Raw genomic sequence first — 18,588 nt, forward strand, 5'->3', positions numbered from 1 at the left:
GCATACCATGAGCTCTGGTGCGACCACCTGACCTTCACAGTAATTGACCAAAAATATTGATGTAATGGCACAGGACTGATTGTGATTTATTAAAAGAGCGCTGCACTCCAAGCCCCAGTGCCAATGGCTCCCTGCGCCCATCGGCAGCCATTAGGAAAACCATCAATAGCGCAGCGGCATAAAGGGCCAGTAATGGGAGACTTTTCTGGCCAGGGCTCGTAGAACACAATCTCCATAGTAAATAGCCTTGTGTGAGTACATATGGAGACTAACAGAAAGAAAGAGATGGAAGGAGACGCAAAGGGAGGGAGAGGGTATCAAGGAAAGAAAGATATGACAAATAATACACCGCAACCGGATATAAGAGAAAAAAATAGAAAAGGGAAACAAAAGGCAGCCAGAGATAGATTCCTGATCCAATAGCAAACTAACCCTCGCCAGACGAGTCTCTGGAGAGTTGGTTCAGCCTAACAAGCGTGAACCAGCGGCCGTCTCTCCAGCTCACCATTACACACTACCTGCACAAACCGCCATCATTAGGGAATCGCTGCATTGGATTCTGCTGCCTGTTTTGGTGAAACAAACACAGAGGGCAGGGTTCTTCTGTGCTTAATGGGAGCGGAGCTGTTTAAATGGCTTTCATCTCTCTCTCTCTCTCTCTCTCTCTCTCTCTCTCTCTCTCTCTCTCTCTCTCGTGTCAATGCATCATTCAACCCTCAGCTGACATTTTCACCTTTGCAAATCTAATTTAATCAAAGCCATGAGTATTGGGGGATGAGAAGGATTATGATGAGATTAAAACCATTACAGTGGTTTGAATAAGGCTGTGAAAATGACACGCTATGAACACGGTTCATAACAACAACCAAACAGGTGCATCCTCTTGATTAAAGGCTTTTTCTATACAATGCCCACTTATTGTCGCTCAAATATCCTGGCATGTGGGGAACACAACATAATTGGGATAACATATAGAATCATTTACAAAACAATATAGACACAAGGAATGGATTAAACATGTACATAAAATGCTTGTGTGTATGTGTGAAGCAGTGTGACAGAGTTGAGAAAACCTCAACAGCACCACAGAATGGCATAAATTGTAAAATATTCAAATTACTTGAAAATGAAATATTTATTTAAGAATGTAAAACCGTCCAGAAAGAGCACGGTTCTTTCTTGTTGATGGACTTTTGTTTTACCTTATGGAAGAGCTTCCCCAGGCTCCATGTTTGTCAGTCAGGATGTTGACGATCTTCTGGATGAGCTGTGTGGCTGTCACATGGTCGCGGTACTTGGCTGCTCGGATCAGGTGGTCGCACATTTTCTCCTCATCTCGCTTCTCCGCTGCGTACTGAGCACAGTTTGACTGGGAAGGAAAGAGAAAAGATGCATTATGCATTCTGTAAGTAAAGGTATTACGAGTGTGTGCACTGCAAAGACATGCTCAAATGTGTCAAGAAGAGAATGAATTACACAGCATAGAAATTATAATTTGGGCTCGTAACTTGTGGAACATATATGGCAGGTCTATAGGAAGGTACCATACAGACACAGTGTGTTCACATATAGAAACTCTACTCGTACTCGGGAGTAGAACCAAATGAAAAGCATAGGGTCATTTCTGTCCTCATGTCATGTTGATTAATAACAGTGGACACGTATTTACTAATGCCCTCCGGCACACCAAATCACACGATACCCACAATGCACAGAGAGGACATTTTTCTCTGTCGGAATTTGTTATCAGAATGGGCCTTTGAACTTTGCGGCGATGTGAAAAGTGAAACACCTTCTGAAACTAACAGCTATAATTTAAAACAGTGTTTTGAGTTCCAATCTCGGTTTCAGAATCAATTTCAATTGCAAACTCACGTTACGCTCATGGCTTACTTTGAAAGTATTGTTTCAAAGTGATATTCTTATTGAAGGTGAGCATAAAAAAAAGGGACGGGGGAAAAATCATGTGCTATGTACAGTAAGGCTAGCCATACAGATCATCAGGCTTGCTGGGTGCTTTTATATTTTCCTCTGCATGTTCTCAGAAAAGCAACTAAGGCAAATGGCTGCAGTATTAAGAACAAGAGCTCATTCAATTATTAATGTTATATTACTCCCCTTATTAAATTAACCTTAAACTAACCCATTGGTATTAACCCAGATGCATGACTGAACAAATGCAACCTGCTTTCCCAAAGTTACCAGTAAAGCGCTTTATAATGGGTCCTCCTCTTCAATTTGAACGACAACATTTCATATCTGACAGAAAATCTATAAGTATAAATCAAATTAGAGGGGCTTTTCTGCAGGCTGCTGGGCCTTAATTATCAATCTATGTCTCTTTGTGTGGCATTAAAGTAGGCCTTGACCTTCCAGCAAGATGACCTGGGAAATAGCTAAATAAAGGGAGTACGGAAAAGAAATTTGTTTCAAATTTTTAACCAGAGAATGCTGTGTGTGTGTGTGTGTGTGTGTGTGTGTGTGTGTGTGTGTGTGTGTGTGTGTGTGTGTGTGTGTTGCATGCCCATTAATCTTGATCAGTGGTACTGAAGGCAAGCACGAATTGGGACAAGCGAAAATGCTGGACCAAAGGAAGGGGCTAAGAGGATGGTGTTCAAAATGCTACAATTCTAGTTACGCTCAGCATCAGATTATTGCATATGACGCCGTATATTATACTTTCAACAGAAAACAATGCTACTCTTGGACAACAGAGAAACACCTCCCATTTATACATGATTATAGAAATAATCAATTTTGCCAAAACAAATGGTTATGTAGATTGCCGTCCTTTGAACAGATGTAAGTAGCATGCCTATAAAGTCCATTTCCATCTGCCCCTTTCTGAGACATGTAAAGTCTGCAGTACTAATCAACAGTGCAGGGTTCAAACTCATAACCATAAACAAACACTTCATCACCTGTGTGTTGAGCCTGCCCAAACACCCAAACCCTCCATGCTGTAATGGGATTTTCTCATATCCGAAGCCAAAGTCGACTACAGGAGAAAAGGCCAAATTCACAGACTCACCCCTAAAATAACAACCAAAAAAAGTTGAACACATCAGTAGTGCCATTAAAACCCAACATTGGGTTTGCTTGTAAGTGGAAAAGACAAGTCACTGTTAATTCCCAGGGTCATTCCATTGATGTGAAGTCAGAGAATATGCCGGGGTATTATGAAGGACTTATTATGTTATGTTATTATGAAGGTTAAAGCGAATAACTAAATCTCCCAGTTGGCACCATCCTGAATTCACTTCCATCCAGGTCCACTAGCAGGATAGAGGGCATAAACTAAAAAGGAGCATTTTGGGTATTTTCAAACAAACTGTGCTTTCTTTCCTTTCAAGGAATGTTGAGGAAACATAAGAAGTAAATTAAAAAGTATCTGTTCCCATTTCCAAATAGAAACATGCCTGAGCGAGTGAAGTGGTCAGTGTGCATATTTTGACAAGAACACAACCTTAAAAAGACATGCTCAGAGACAAGCACTTCCATTTACCATTGGAAGTTAAAAGAGTGCTGCTGAAGGAAAGGGACGGCAGACTCTAAGCCTCTGTTAGCTTCCTACCCAGACAGCCACCAGGGCACAACTTGCTGGCAGTGAGACCGTTATGACTTGCGACACTGTAATCATGGGCAGCACCTTCCATTACATGGCCTGGCTGACAGGGTCGCCCGGCGTGAGTGCCTGGCTCTGCCGGAGGAGACAGCTCGGCGAAGACGAAATGATAATGGCTGGCATTAATCGAGTCAATTACACTGAGTCGTGTCTCCCGCAATTCATCAACAGTTCAAATAAATAACTATGGATGTGTGTGTGTGTTGGAGTTTGGGGAGGAAAAGGGCTGCTGGGCAAGTGACTGGGGGAGTGAAAAGAACAGTAATCATCTCGAAAATCCCATAATGGCAGAAAATTGCAACATGCACATACAGACACAAAGCTTTGAAACGCATGCATTTTAATCACATTACTGAACCTCTTCTTGAGCCAAAAAATAGAACACAGGTCGGATTTTTGTTGCTCAAGATTGTTATCACTGCCACTCGCTCATGTTTTCGCTGCGCTGATTGTACAAATACTAAGCAGGGGAAACGAGGAGATGAGTTTCACAGTGGTGGTGGTGGTGGTGGTGTTGTTGTAACCGTGTCAGCCTTATCTAAATGCTGTAGTTGTTGTCAGATGACGCCTGGGCTCCCCTCCGCCTCTCCCTCGCTGGGTTGAGAGGGTTAACCAGTATAATAGGCTGGAGAAAGGAGGCTCATTACAAGATATCAGCCCTATGTTTATCAATTAGAGTGACAGAGAAAGGTCTGGTGGTGTTGCCGTGCCACAGTGAGCCTGCTGACAAAACCAGGGTCTCAGCGTTCTGTTGGAGGACAGGAGGAAGAAACAAAACCAGCAGAGATGTTATTAAAGCGCTTGATTTGCAATCTCTTGACACTGGTGGCACATCAGGGCTTACACACTCTCCAAGGCTGGGCTATCGCTCTGCGAGAATCTCCAATTTCTCACATCCGTCGACAAGTTCTCCCAGACGGTTTCATTTACAAACGGGCAGAGAAACTGTCCAGAGGAAGGCGAGACATCAGGCTTGTCCTTGTCTGGTATCAAAGAATGCAAATGTACTACAAATAAATTCCTCCTGGAACACAATGGAGGTCTAGGGAGACAAGAGGATGAAATGAGAAAGGAGGATGGGGGTCGCTAAACAACAGTAGATGCTGAACCAGTCCACCAATTGGTTTCAAAGAGATTCTCTTGCACTTGATCTCTTGGCCTCGAGTTTTTTAAATTGCAACATAAAATGTCACCAGGGGAATTCAGACAATGGGCTCGGGATGAAACGAGTGAAAGGAAGACGAGGCGGAGAAAAATGAGGGCTTAAAAGTACAATGGCGAACAAAAGTCACCAAATGACAATGCTTGACAGCCACTTCAATTCTGAAATGATGCCCCTGTCATGCCGCGCTTCCAAGTATTGATTTTTTTTCCCCCTCCCTTCTCTTGGAGCACAGGAGGGAAAAAAAATAATCTAATCCAGTGGAAACAGATCCCTGCTGCTGGCACCGGCCCATTGCTAGCGGCCATCAAGGTTAACGCAGGCGCAACACTTATCAAAGTGTCTCCCCCCTCTTCTGCTCCTCCCTTCACACTGTCTGCGGCTGATCTTTAATGAACTGGTCACCATGCTCAGCTGGCAGCCTCTTCATCTCTTCTACCCAGAAACCTCTCGCCTCTGCAAACCGCGCCCTCCTCTCGCTACATCAGTCTGCGTTGCTGCCATCTTTTCACGATGACTCCGGCTCGGCTTCAAGGTCATGCCACGTGAAAAATCATACTGTCGTCCGGAGGTGAAAAATAGTCAAATGAAGAAAGGACGCGACCAGGTGAAAAATACATGTCCTCCGTATTGGTCGTCGCCTGAAAACGCGAATACAGCGTAGCGGCACTGGGCTCGGGCTGGATTTGATAACAGATTTCTATCAACAATATGAACTTTAAGCAGCAAACAAACACAAAAAAATGTGTAAAAAGCCACAAAACAGATTCTTTTATAGTTTGACTATTATATGCTTTGTTAAATGTATCAACATGTATTTTTGTAAACTGTTAAAATTCAATAAATACATGTCTATTAAAAAAAAGCCACACAACACTGCCACAGCTCTGCTCTGCATAAGCTAGAATTTTTTTCTAACATGGAGATTTTTTATACACAATCCTGAGCTCACTGCTCAAAGGCAAAAAAAAATAAACCGAGAACATTCTCCTTCTGAATCAAGAGTGTCAAAAGGAAAACTGTGGAGTAACGTCATATTTCGGTGGGTTAGCTGGTCACACATAATGAAGGGAGCTGCGGAGGAGGTACCTGGGGACTTCATTACAGCGAGACTGAGACTACTGTTCCCCGACCGTCTTTTGGAACCCACTTCTCCCATTCTACCTGCTGGTGTCTTTGGACAAACAGTCCATGTACAGTAAAAAAGAAAGCATCTGCCAAGAAAGGACAAAAAGCAATGCTGAAAGATGCCAACTTGTGATACATTTTGACAATAAAGGTCACTATTCTGAATTAAAATATCTACTGCTGAGGTTTTGTCTCACCACAATGTGAAATTTCACCTATATCCTTCTGGCTGTGCCACAATGTATCACACATACAGACATGTTCCGGTTTTATTTCCCCTCATTCTCTTGACAGCAGTTTTGCTCATAATGAGGTGCCCGGGCATCCAGCCCTGCTGACATGCTGCATTACAGTTGCGACAACTACATGACGGCAAGCTACAGTTGGTGGCAGCTATCAGTCTGAGTGCTGTGAATGATGTAGTGTAAATAGCCTTAGGGACTTGTGGTTCTCTGGCCCTTACTGTGTGTGTTTGAGTAACCTTTGATCAGCAGATTGCTTCTGTTTTAACAATAAAAGTAATTCTCTTAAACAGGTTTTTGTGAACTGATCTGCCTGCTGGTTATATTTAAATTAGGATTTATTGTAACAGCTTAAGTTAGGTCAGCTCTCACTCTTAACTTAAGTTATTACAAGACATCCTTGCCCAGGCTCTCTCTCCGATACTCAGCTCTGTGACGCACAAGCTCCCAGAGACCAGTGCTATGATAATGCAACATAATGAGCCTCAGCTCAATGTTAATGTCATTAACGTGGGGAAAAGCACCGGATCGTTTTACAAGCTCAGCAGAGGGAAGACAATGACGCCAAGCGCTAATTAGCCGCTATCGTCTGGCTTTCACAGGATCTCTCAGACAGTCAATTCAATTACTCCATATAACAGTAGAAGATGAATCAAGGGGATGTATAAAAAAAAAAAAAAAAAAAGCAAGGGAAGGGTAAGAAAGAATAGAAATGACTTGGGTCTTGCTCACTCTTCCCTATCTGGACTTTCTCATCTGCCCTTGTGCCCCTGAGCCCACCACATTTCATCCCTAATGAACAGCCCCATAAAAAAGAGGGAGTTCGATTTCTCGCTCCTCCTTTCTATCTCTTGGGCTCTCCCTCCTGCTCCTCTGGAAGATATCAGAGTCTATCATTTGTTGTGCTGGGCAGCAGCATCCGATCGGCAGATCTCCTTCACATTAAGGATCCTTTTAGATAGAGAACCCTAAAAGGTAATTGGATTTCCCCCCTAGTTATCTTCATCTGTTTCACCCTAAGCCCACCGTAATAACTTACTCTAAGGGCCAAAGATAACTCAATTCTGTCCCGCAGAGAGCCAGTGAGAGTGTGAGTGTGAGAGAGAAAGCATATGTTATGTCTCTGAGGCAAACAGCTATCAGAATCCTCCATCACTGTCTTCTAAAGGATATGAACTCTGACAAGGAGCAAACATAAATTTGTTTTTATGTATTGAATTATTCTCTCTTCTGGTATTGCTTCTGCTAAACCAAAGCAAGTGCTCTTAAATTCAGAATAGTATAGTGAGGAGCCTCCCTCAGATTATGTTCTGGCAATAGATGCAGCATGACTAAGCAAACCTTCTCACTTCCAGTGTAACACAATGGCATCCACAATGAGTCATTTTGGGAGGCCTATTTTAAGGTTTATTCTCACAAAACAATCACCAACCTTTAGTGTCACGGCAACACAATACAGAGGCTTTAAAAAACTAGGACATGGCTGAAAATTATTTCAGAACCCTCCAACCCCCGCCCTCAGGGGGGATGTTTCATTGGCCTGTTATTTTTATTGTGGCAGCGCAAAATGAAACCGTTGGCTCTAGCAGGCTCAGGCAGAGCTTGTATGGAGGCAAAAATCAATACAGCAATATCAGAGCAAGACTTATCAGGGCTTCACTTCTTCTCAAAGGTCACAGAGGAGCAACTGCATTTAAGTGGGGAATTCAATTGTGAAACCTAGTTTGGGACGAGCTATGTTGGGTATCTGATTAAGTGCGGCTCGACGATTGCAAGGGTAGAGTAAGTTTCCAATGACAACACAAAAGTGCAACTAAAAGAAAGTCATAGCTTTCCATTTGTTGTGTTTTTACAGTCAAGTGAGTGACAGTTCATGTAACTGATAGCGCTGCTTCATTTGGAAATGTAACAAACCCTGACCCTATTACACTGCACACAGCACTGTACTAATATAGGCCCACAGTCTCTTACATGATATATACTACAAATGGATACAGGGTGGATAAGGAATGCTCACAACTAACTACTAAATAACAAAACAGCAGATGCCTCACCCTTGGTACCTGTCATTTGCACTCTTACCAAACATGCATCAAAGACTGTATTCATTCTTATTCTCATGTCCAACTCTTGTTAGACATAAAGTACACATATTCAGGTAATAAAGGTTTTGTTTTGAGTAATCTTTGTATGAAAGATTCAGCTAGAAGAAATATGGTACTACACACAAACAGGACTTACAACAACAACAAAAAAAGCAAAACAATCAACTAGATTTGGAGAGCTTGGGACAGTCAGGTTGTTATGTGCAATGCCAAACTATTACATGCCAGGTTAGGAATCAGGGATTAATGCCAGGGAGTTTGAGAAATCGAGAAGCGTGTGGCCTGCGGCCACAGCAAGAGACCGAGGCAGAGCAGGGATCATTTGGGGCTGTCGTGTGCAGACTGGCTGCCAAGTCCATCTGTCTGCCAGTCAGGCAACATACTCCGACCCATTTTTACTTGTGCTGCTCTTGTGTCAGATGAAGACAGCTGCCTAACCTGCTGGCATACTGTACACACACTTTTGCAAAAGCACAAACACTTTACAGCTTTTCATTGAGTAGGTATGCAGTAAAACAAAAAATCTGCTACAACCTAGAATTAAACCATGCTCCTCCAGTCTATGTTGATACTGATATGGTCAGATAATACTGTGTGCAAATGACTGACACTTGGAGCACAGAGAGTAATAAGGGTTCACAAAAATAGGATGACAATTACACAGAAAAGCAGCCTGTCCAACAAAGAGCTCAAAACATAGCAATCACAGGCAAAACTTTGATGTGCCCCGACCCCTCTGATTGACTTTCAACCCTCTTGAGGGATTTTACTTTACCCGAATGTCAGAGAGACCCTTCGTTGAACCTTAAAAAAGCATCATATTTTACTGCAAAGTGGGGGCTGAGGGCTGAGGCGGTGGGTTTACACACAGTCAGCCCTTCAGGCCAGCACCTCTCAGGTCTGTCTGCAGATTTTAGTGCTAGCAGGTTCCTGAGAAATGAGGGAGGGAGGGATGGAAGAGAGGGGAGGATGCCATATTCCTGTCACTGGCAAAATACACCCCCAGCGGGAGTATAATAGACAGGATCTCAGCAGGACAGGAAATGATTTTGGTGAGATCTAGAAAGCAGAGGAGGGGGGTGGGGGTGGGGGGGAGTTTAGCAGAGTTGGACTAGGAAAGGGGCAACTAAGGGTGCCCATGGGTCAGGATAGAGTTTGCCCGGCAACTACACGTGAATGGCAACATTTGTGCTGAGAACTGGTAGGAAGAGGAGGGGGAGAAGGTATGCTTCAGGGGCAAGGCTGCAGTTAGACAGAGAGGCACAGGGATACATTAACACTACACAATGTTTGGTTAGTGATATGTGCCAAGCTTGATCTCCAGCCTCAAACAACTTCAGTGTGTATGCGAGTCTGTGCGTTTTTGTGTATGCGCTCACGTTTAGCTTAGGGTTATGTTTGAAAAGCAAACATCTACCCTCTGGGTTTGCTGCGACAGATCTTAAAACTTGAAGGACAAGTTTTGAGTAGTCATTGGATCAGCTCCTCTGTGCTCTTACTGACTGTTACTCCTTCCTTGTTTTCATTAAATATATTCACAGACAAAGCATAGGAATATCAAACTATTAAACATTTCTATCAAAGCAGTCTTAGTGCGATGGGCCTAAAGCTACAAATGGGCATTTTTGTCCGAGCTTAGCAAGCCTGAAGTTGCTGTGGATCTCACAGGAGGAAACGTATTATGACAGTTTGTTCCTGGTTAACAGTTTTTCGTGGTACAGAAGAAGAAAGAGTCTGAACTGCAATACTTCACTAGCTTGACCTTATAATCTTCCCTCATTCTTCACAGCGTCTACAATTAAAGTTGAAATATGTCTTTTTTATAAATATATTTTTTATATCCATCTGTATAGTAGAGCATAGTAAAACATGTTTGAGACACTCCTGGATTGAGAAATGCTGATCAGATTTGTCAGGTCGTGGATGCTGTCTAACTTACTCACTAGTGTAAATCATCTTTTAGTCAATCTCATTACCTGGTCTGCTGACCACACTTTGCATACCAACACTAATACTGACATACAGAAAGACTGCAGCACAAATGCAACACGTAATTATTAGTCATCTATTGTAGTAGTTTGAAAAGTTATATCAGAATATTGTTTTGGTTTGTCATTTGCTACAGCATGCTACAATCCCAAACCTGTAAAACCTATATAGTTTGGGATAGACTTTAATATTTTATAGATACTTTTTACATGCATGATAAGAAATTATGCCAATAGTCTTTTTGTTCTCATATGCGTGTGTCTGTGCATGAGTTGCCAGAGCTGTGCAGCATCTTACCTCAAACTCTGCATGCTTATGGATGTCTTCGGCCCTCTGTCGGCTAAGGATAAATTCAGCTTCATTAGCCACACGAACCAGGTGGTCCTTCATGGTGTGGCTCAGCAGCCTAGGGAGAGGGGAGATGGAGAATCAGCTCACTGGAACACTACACAATGTATTTGCAATTCTTTCTGATTTGATTATTATTATTATTATTATTATTATTATTATTATTATTATTATTATTATTAATATGAATATGAATATTATTATTATTATTATTATGTATATTGATATCAATTTACTTCCATCATAGAGGGGAAAATATCAGACAGATGCTTAGCAATATCATAAAATCTTGAGCTTCAGAGTATTTAAAACATCTGTTTAACACTGTGATATGGTAACTTAGAGATGGAACAGCCATGTAATATCCATAAAATGATGAAAAAGAACCGTGCAAAATAAGCAGAAAATCTAATTTGGAAACAAAACAAAACCAGATAGATCCTCTAACTGGGGCGCAGGTGCTAATTGACTTGTTAATGATATGCATCTGACAAGAGGGAGGATCTCTGCCCATGTTGCTACATATGTAGCCTAACTCCCTCTTCTTATCAGTGTTGATGAAACATGCATGGTGTGTGTGTGTGTGTGTGTGTGTGTGTGTGTGTGTGTGTGTGTGTGTGTGTGTGTGCGTGCGTGTGCGTAGGTCGAAGAAACCTCTCGACAGCCCTAAAGGTTAGGACTGTGCAAAGTGGAACAATAACAGACCAGGGGCCAGAGAGGAGGGATGGGGAGGGCTGGGACTGACTGTGGGGTGGGGGTTTAGGGGCCAGGGGATGGCTGTAACCTAAGCCTGCTGTTTCAGCACAGGGCAGCAGGGGAGCGGAGGTGCTGGGGCCTCTGCAGCCTCTATGGTCCCGTCGTGGCCCCGCTATCAATAACCCAGCCGCTGCCCTTCTTTATGGTGCTCTCTGCTTAAGACTGTACTTATGGACAAAACAGACTTCTCTTAAGACGAAATAGTAAAATATTTAGTGATAAGCAATATAATAAAGAGTTCCTGCAGGGTTTGCCTAGTTAAATTCAATACTTTTGAAGACCCTTTTAACTAACAGATAGAATACCATTTAATACCTCTTTGACAGTCATACTGGCCAAAGTATGAGCGTCCCAGTAAGATAGAAAAGGCCTAGTATTATTTATTATAACATCATTTTTTATTCAGTTTTTTTAATGATATAATTAATTGAACTAATGTGACTGACTTGGATCCAGATAAGCGGCGAAATAGACCGATTAACAAATCCAAAAAAATGCTTATTTAAAAGTTTTTCACTTGTCCATATGGGGCTATGAGCTTCCTAGCTACTGTAGCCAGCAGTAGTGACAGTGCTTGTTTTAGGTCTAATAGTGCTCCACCAAAAAAATAAAGTCGGACCACTTGTGATTTATAAGGGTATAAAGTCTACAGCCCGCAAGCACATACAGAAACATTTTAGAAGTAGCGTTGCTGCCTATGGCAAGAAAAATATTTAAGACCATGTTAATGAAATTTAAGACTTTTTAATACCTTCTAAGGCCTTTTATGAGGAAATAGTATTCCATGCATTGTAAGACCTTTCAAGACCTGCAGACACCCCGTTTTATCAAACTGCTATCACTCTGGGCAGACCTTTCTACAGACTGTCAAATAAATTACATTAATGAATTACACAAAACCTGCTCAGGGTGGACTTTGATCAAATAAATGAAATAATGACAGTTAGGACTGGTGGGGAATTTGATGTGCAACTAATCATGTTGTTTGTTCAAATGGCTGTTTGATGTCCACTAAGAGACAGACCAGACATACATTTGCATACAGATGTTTGCACTTTCACTAGAAACTCCGACTTGAGTTATGGCTGTATAGGATCAGCCTCTTAAGTGAATCACAAATCCTGTCCTCCACAAAGAACTCATAGGATTACAGTACATTGCCAGTCTCATTAGCATTACTGTGGATTAGCCTCTGCCAATTTTAAAAGCTGAGGATCAATAATGGAAAGTATGGCTCTCTAAATCGGCAACTGATGTATTCCAAGACTAAGAGAAACTGATGTGGAAATGAGAGTCTTATTAGGGAGGGATGGAGAGGCTCAAATGTCGGGATAATTATAAAAAAAGACAAAAAAACAAAAGACAGCGGCAGACAGAAGAGATGATTACAGGCTGATAAAGGCTCAACCAGGAAGGCATAAACTGACAGGGGGGGAGAGCAGGAAATCAAGAGTGATTTCCCAACTGTCACAGAGGAACCAGCGATCAGGGCCTGTCACCTTTTAACTAAACTCCCTCCTTTTCCCAAATCCCTGTGGGATAAGCACGTATTGCATGGAGCCTTAAACTCAGGGATCTTCCATCCTCACTCTACCAAGCTCCTCTAACACCCCCGCCCCCCATCATTGATTGTTGTCCAGAATCTAGAACAGCCACCCCATCACAAGGGCCTTAGGGGCTGATGTGATCCAGGAATGGTGAAATTGGAAAGCGGCTGACGGCTAGAGGTTGGAAAGATAATGAAGAAGTGCTGCTGCAAGCAGAGAGGAAAGCACTTAGCGCGTCAGAGGTACCTACCTGCCTTCGTTGACCAACTCGATAAAGGCGAGACCTGCATTCTTCTGGATGGAATTCTGCCATTCCTGCAAGAGAACACACACAATATTAATAACCGCACTGACATGACTTTACCAAGTTATATAAAAGGTACATTTTACACATGGTCCAGTGAATCTCTTATTACATAGAAGTATAGGTTGGTTAATAAATCTTCCACATTTGGATGCAGGTGATTATATTAAAGCAGTGCTAATACATTCCTTCCGAAAGCTACTAAAAAAAAAAGAATAACCAAAGTTTAAAGTTGTAAGAGTCCAATAATTTCTCCAGAGTTTGAGTAAAATGATCACTAACGATTATTTTTATCGACCAACAGTCCAAAACCTAAAGATATTCAGTGGGCAATGATATAAAACAGAGAAAAGCAGGGAATTTTAAAATTTACCAAGGGAATGTTTGGCATTTCTGCTTGAATAATTACTTAAACCAGGGGTCTTCAACGTTTTTTAATCCAAGGACCCCTTATCTGAGAGAGGGACAGAGCAGGGACCCCCTACTACATATTTTATAAAAATTAAGTTGCATATTAAACTGGGCCTACAATAAAAGCCTAAAGATTTTATACATACCTTTTTAGTGCATAGAAAACTAAGTTATAAAAATCATTGCTGGCATGATTTTTTTTTTTTAAATCATCTTTTAATGTTAAACATACTGTACATGTGGCACAGTGAATCCTTAGGATGAACTGTATCTGAGGATGGCTATCTTGGTGACCAGTAAGCCTATCATCATTGTCTTTTTTTCACATATAGGCTGATTTATATTTGCAAATAATATGTTGGATTCACGTTAAGACATTTTAATTTTTGAAAAAAACAAAAGTTGCAACCGAACTCGCTTCATTCAATTTGCCAGATGATGGTCTAGTACCGAAAACGTTGCCTACAAGGAAATTTATTTATTGCAAATTAGGCAGTGTACGGGAGTTTCTTTACAACTTTTGACCTACTTAACCTTCTCCAACACACCTGTCACACGTTATAGCTGTGCAAAGTATTTTTCTGTACTGAAAAAACTTTTTTTTAAATTAACATGAATTTGGTGCCCCCCCCCCCGATCGATTCATCAATTAATTGACAATTTTTTTCCAGCTCAAGTAAAATCCTTTTTGAAATCTGAACTCTTCATAACTGGATCCCGTAGAAAACTATTCATGGGAACATCCTGGTGACTCAGTGGTTTACAGACAGAGTGTCTATAAGCTTTCCTGCCACTGCAGAAACATCATCCAAAAAAGGCACACTGACTGCTTTGGTCAGCTAAGGCTACATAATCAGCTGGCAAACTAGTGGAAAGGAGTGAAAGAGCTGTGTTGAGAGTGCATTTATCACAAGTCAATACACAAATTTCCTCCTCTTTGACTAACGTTATGGTTCAAGGTGTCAGTCTAAACAATCCAACCGCAGCCGTGTGCAACTTTAAATCCTCAATTTTGAAAGGACAACGAGAGAAGGGAAACTCAGCGGTCACCGTCTCTCATGTTCTGTTCAATATTTCAACACCTTCAACACAACCGTCAAAAGAATAATAAAGCAACAAGGTCATGGGGCCTGTCTGAACCTCACAGCGCTCCCCCCCCCCTTCCTCTCGGGGGAGATGGAGAAATATGCGCGAAAAACCTCAGGTTAGAGACCTAAACTACCAAACTACTCTTTAAAAAAAATCATTAATCACAGCTTTAAGCCGCCATACATTCCACACTCGTCAGCTTTTATTAAAATGTGTCATTTGTTGATAAGTGTGCAATAGTAATTTCAGTAGTGGTGAAAATAATAGGATACATTTTTTTCACTCTTAAAGAAATTCTCCTTTCAACAAAGTGGCCAAAACAACAGATTTTAATTGAGTTAACCATTTGATTGAGTTGCAAAAAGTACGTGAAAGCCACGCAGTGTGTATGTGTATGTAAGCATAAACGTTTTAAACTCTGCTGTCATCATCTCTTGAGCTGATAGAGGAAACTGTGTGTTTATGTAGCGACTGGCCTTTCAGTAAACCTAGAGAGCCCACAGGGACGAGGATATCAGCGCTACGAGGAGGAAGGAAAGATCAAATTTACAAGAAGTTCTAATACACATCCAAACATATTTGTACATTTGTGATAATTTTCGAAACCATACATTTGTTCCCCTTTCGGTACAACACATGTAAATCAAAACCAATCATGCACCAAGCCAAGAGGAACCCTCCTTCTGAAATGCCTGCGCACCATCACTCTGTAAACAACTGCACGTCATACAGACACCAACTGAACACTTAACCTCGATTCAAAACTGCTTTTTGTCCTAAAAGACCATATTGGCATTGACCGTGTTTACAATACATTCCAAATAAAGAGGGCACAGAGGGAATAAAAGTCTGGGCTTGGGAGTGGAAACAGTGTTTTGGATTTGAGTACTGGCAGAGGGTTTTGCGGCTGAGGCTTGCTTTAGAGGAAGTGTGTAAGAGCAGCCTTGGGGCCTTCTAGTTGAAGCATAGACTGCAGTTGAAGGACATTAACCATGAGTGTTAGCCAGTGGCTGTGGGGATATTCCATACCGGGCCAGACTGCACTTTCTGGATTTCAAATAAACACCACAGGAAGTAAATAGAGTCGTCCTCTCTGGAGAACCAGAAAACCAGTGACATTAAATCCTGTTTATGTGATTTCTTTAAAATACATTGGGACTTTGATGCAGGCGTCGGAGAATTTAAAGCACAACTAAAAGCTTCTTCGGCAGAAATAAAATGATTGTTGCAAAACTGCAGCTCGATAAGGCTTCGGTTCTAAATGAGGTTTGACAAACGACGTAGAGGCCATTGGCATTTCGTGGACACAGACAAAGGTGATAGCAAGACTAATGGTGTCATTATGGGCTAAGAAATGGCTTCTCTAGTTGAATTAAAAAAGCAATGACCCCGATCTGAGGGACATCTCTCGGTGACAAAAAAGGAAACGGAGACAGGTCAGTGATAGAATATTGGATTTTGGCTGCCCTGGTCAGCGGTGTCATGGCTTTTATGGCCGCTATAGGGGCCATGACCACAGCGCTCCCGATGAGAGGATACAAGCAGCCATTTGTGACCTCTCACCTTTAACCTGACCTCCTAACAGATGATAGGACGGAGAGAGAGAGAGGGCTGTCCCTTGATCCTGATTGGAAATTCTGCCAATGTTTAATATAGGTACAAGATGCTACATTTTGTTACCTTTTTTTTTATTTTTGTGCGTTTGAGGGCGTGTATGAATGAACATTTTTAATCTGCTCATGGAAATGCCCATCTCAATCTGAAGCCAATAAGAGAGCTCTGTTTGGTCTGTGTTCCACGATGATGGCATTGAGTCTAAACACACATGCCACGCACTTCCGTCATTACAGCTGATTATCCATAATCAACATCTAAATATACCACTACCACTAGTGAGAAAACACAGACCTCCTGAGCAAAATTGCCTTCCAAACATCAGGCTCGCCACAACACAAGGAAAACATTTTCCAACACTGAAGAAAGAAATGTCTCGGCTCTCCCGAAATAACAAATAAGTCGGTTGTGCTTTTCGGTGGCATCACTCATAATCACAAGTATTTGTTGATTTGAAAGGCTATGGGGATACAACTTAAGATGGGATGACAAAAGCATAAATCCTCAGCAGAGGCAAAAATGACAGCTACTGATTATTCACATCCAAAAAAGTATAACAGTATAGGAGTTTAATTACAGGGTGACACAGAATAAGACTGTAAAAAGACAAAGCAGGGGCGCCTGGATAGCTCAGTTGGTAGAGCGGGCGCCCATATATAGAGGTTTATTCCTCGATGCAGCGGGCCGGGTTCGACTCCGACCTGTGGCCCTTTGCTTCATGATATTCCCCCTCTCTTTCCCCTTTCATGTCTTCAGCTGTCCTATCAATGAAGGCCTGAAAATGTCCAAAAAATAATCTTTAAAATTAAAAATAAAACAAATTAAAAATAAAAAGACAAAGCAGATGGAAACTAAATGCACCATTTGAACAAGAAATTTGAATAATTCTCTCATTAACTGCTATACAGTTAAATTTCCTTAGGCCAGTGACATATCAATAACAGATGGTGGCATTTTAAACAAACCAAATAAGAACAGACAAGGAAACCCAAATGTTTCTGAACAGCCATCTCATACCAACAAAGACCAACAAAAACAGCCCATGCGTGCGGATGAGTGAGACAAAGACAAAACAAAAATGTACTTTTACCATAAACTATCAAATATGTTATTCATCATTGTCCTTTCGACTGATCAATGCAGAAGTTGAGTAGTTTGTTGTTTATTCATGCTGCTGTGTCTGAAAAACATGCGTCTGTGTATGAATAACTTAACACCGGTGTGTCTACTCTGGCCCTCGACAGTCCACATGTGCGAGTTCAGATGGTATCTGCTTAAAGAAAAACAGACACTTATATTGGTGTTTGCGCGATCAAATTCACAACTGAGGGAATATTTACTGATGTCCAAATATTTATACTGCAGGGTCTCCAAGAGCTTCATGGACTTACACTTTCATGGCTACAGTAACACGAAGAGTGAACAAACATGACCTAAACCCCCGCATACACCAAACAGACGAACCAGAAACATGTTACAACACTTGACCTGTGCATGAAAAGTATGTTTAAGTGGAACCCATAAATGTATACAGTACATTTAATAAGCCGGCATGGCAACATAAGAAATCCATTTTTAAAAGAAATACTTTAGCAATCTTATCTTGGAACAAATGCGGTATGTGGTTCCTTCAGTTTAATGTCAGTGGGTTTTAATGATGTAGGAGAATAAGAATACTTAAACACTGTGCAGCTGTTGCATGTCCAAGTGGAACAGATGTTCAGTTCTATATGAGCAATGAAATCATCACCTCAAACGACAACCTCATTTTCATGAATATTTTTCTTTTATTTGTTTAAACTGTATGTCTAGACTTTTCAGTACACAATAGAGTATTTTGCATTACTTTGCAGCACAACAAAATACACAAACAACTTTAAGCCGCAGTACAGACTGGTTTCTAATAAGGCTGATCTCAGTTGCCTAATACCTTTTCAATTCCATGGAAGTTGCTCTATTGGTGAGAGCAGGATCAATCTTTCTGTGTGTTCTCGTCTTAGCTTTTAGTTGACGAGGAAACGTAGAATCATTTCCAGCCATCTCATTTGGAGATGCATAATAATTAGAAATGTGAACTTGCTAAATGAATGATTTTAATGTGCAGTGATTAAGACATATTGATGGATATATAGTTTAGGCTTATAAGTCAATGGCATCAACACATTTTATGTAGGTTCATCCATCTGTCCGTAATCTGTAACCGCTTATCCTTTACAAGGTTACTCTCAAAAAGTAGCCCAACTTTTGCCAGATGTTTCAATGATGGTA

At 41.4% G+C, this 18,588-nt stretch overlaps 1 protein-coding gene across 8 annotated transcripts in view; it reads right to left on the bottom strand.

Annotated features, from left to right (window-relative positions):
• lrba (LPS responsive beige-like anchor protein) overlaps window positions 1–18,588 on the bottom strand; it is a 201,704-nt gene that overhangs the window by 97,794 nt on the left and 85,322 nt on the right. For all 8 annotated transcript variants that reach the window (XM_036000091.1, XM_036000093.1, XM_036000094.1 and 5 more), the window contains exons 34-36: window positions 13,153–13,217; window positions 10,549–10,657; window positions 1,203–1,369 (exon numbers count right to left, since the gene is read on the bottom strand). In XM_036000091.1, coding sequence (XP_035855984.1) covers window positions 1,203–1,369; window positions 10,549–10,657; window positions 13,153–13,217 — 341 coding nt within the window. The remainder of the gene's footprint in view (window positions 1–1,202; window positions 1,370–10,548; window positions 10,658–13,152; window positions 13,218–18,588) is intronic.

The sequence above is a fragment of the Sander lucioperca genome, chromosome 4 (assembly GCF_008315115.2).
Source record: "Sander lucioperca isolate FBNREF2018 chromosome 4, SLUC_FBN_1.2, whole genome shotgun sequence".
Classification (NCBI taxonomy): domain Eukaryota; kingdom Metazoa; phylum Chordata; class Actinopteri; order Perciformes; family Percidae; genus Sander; species Sander lucioperca.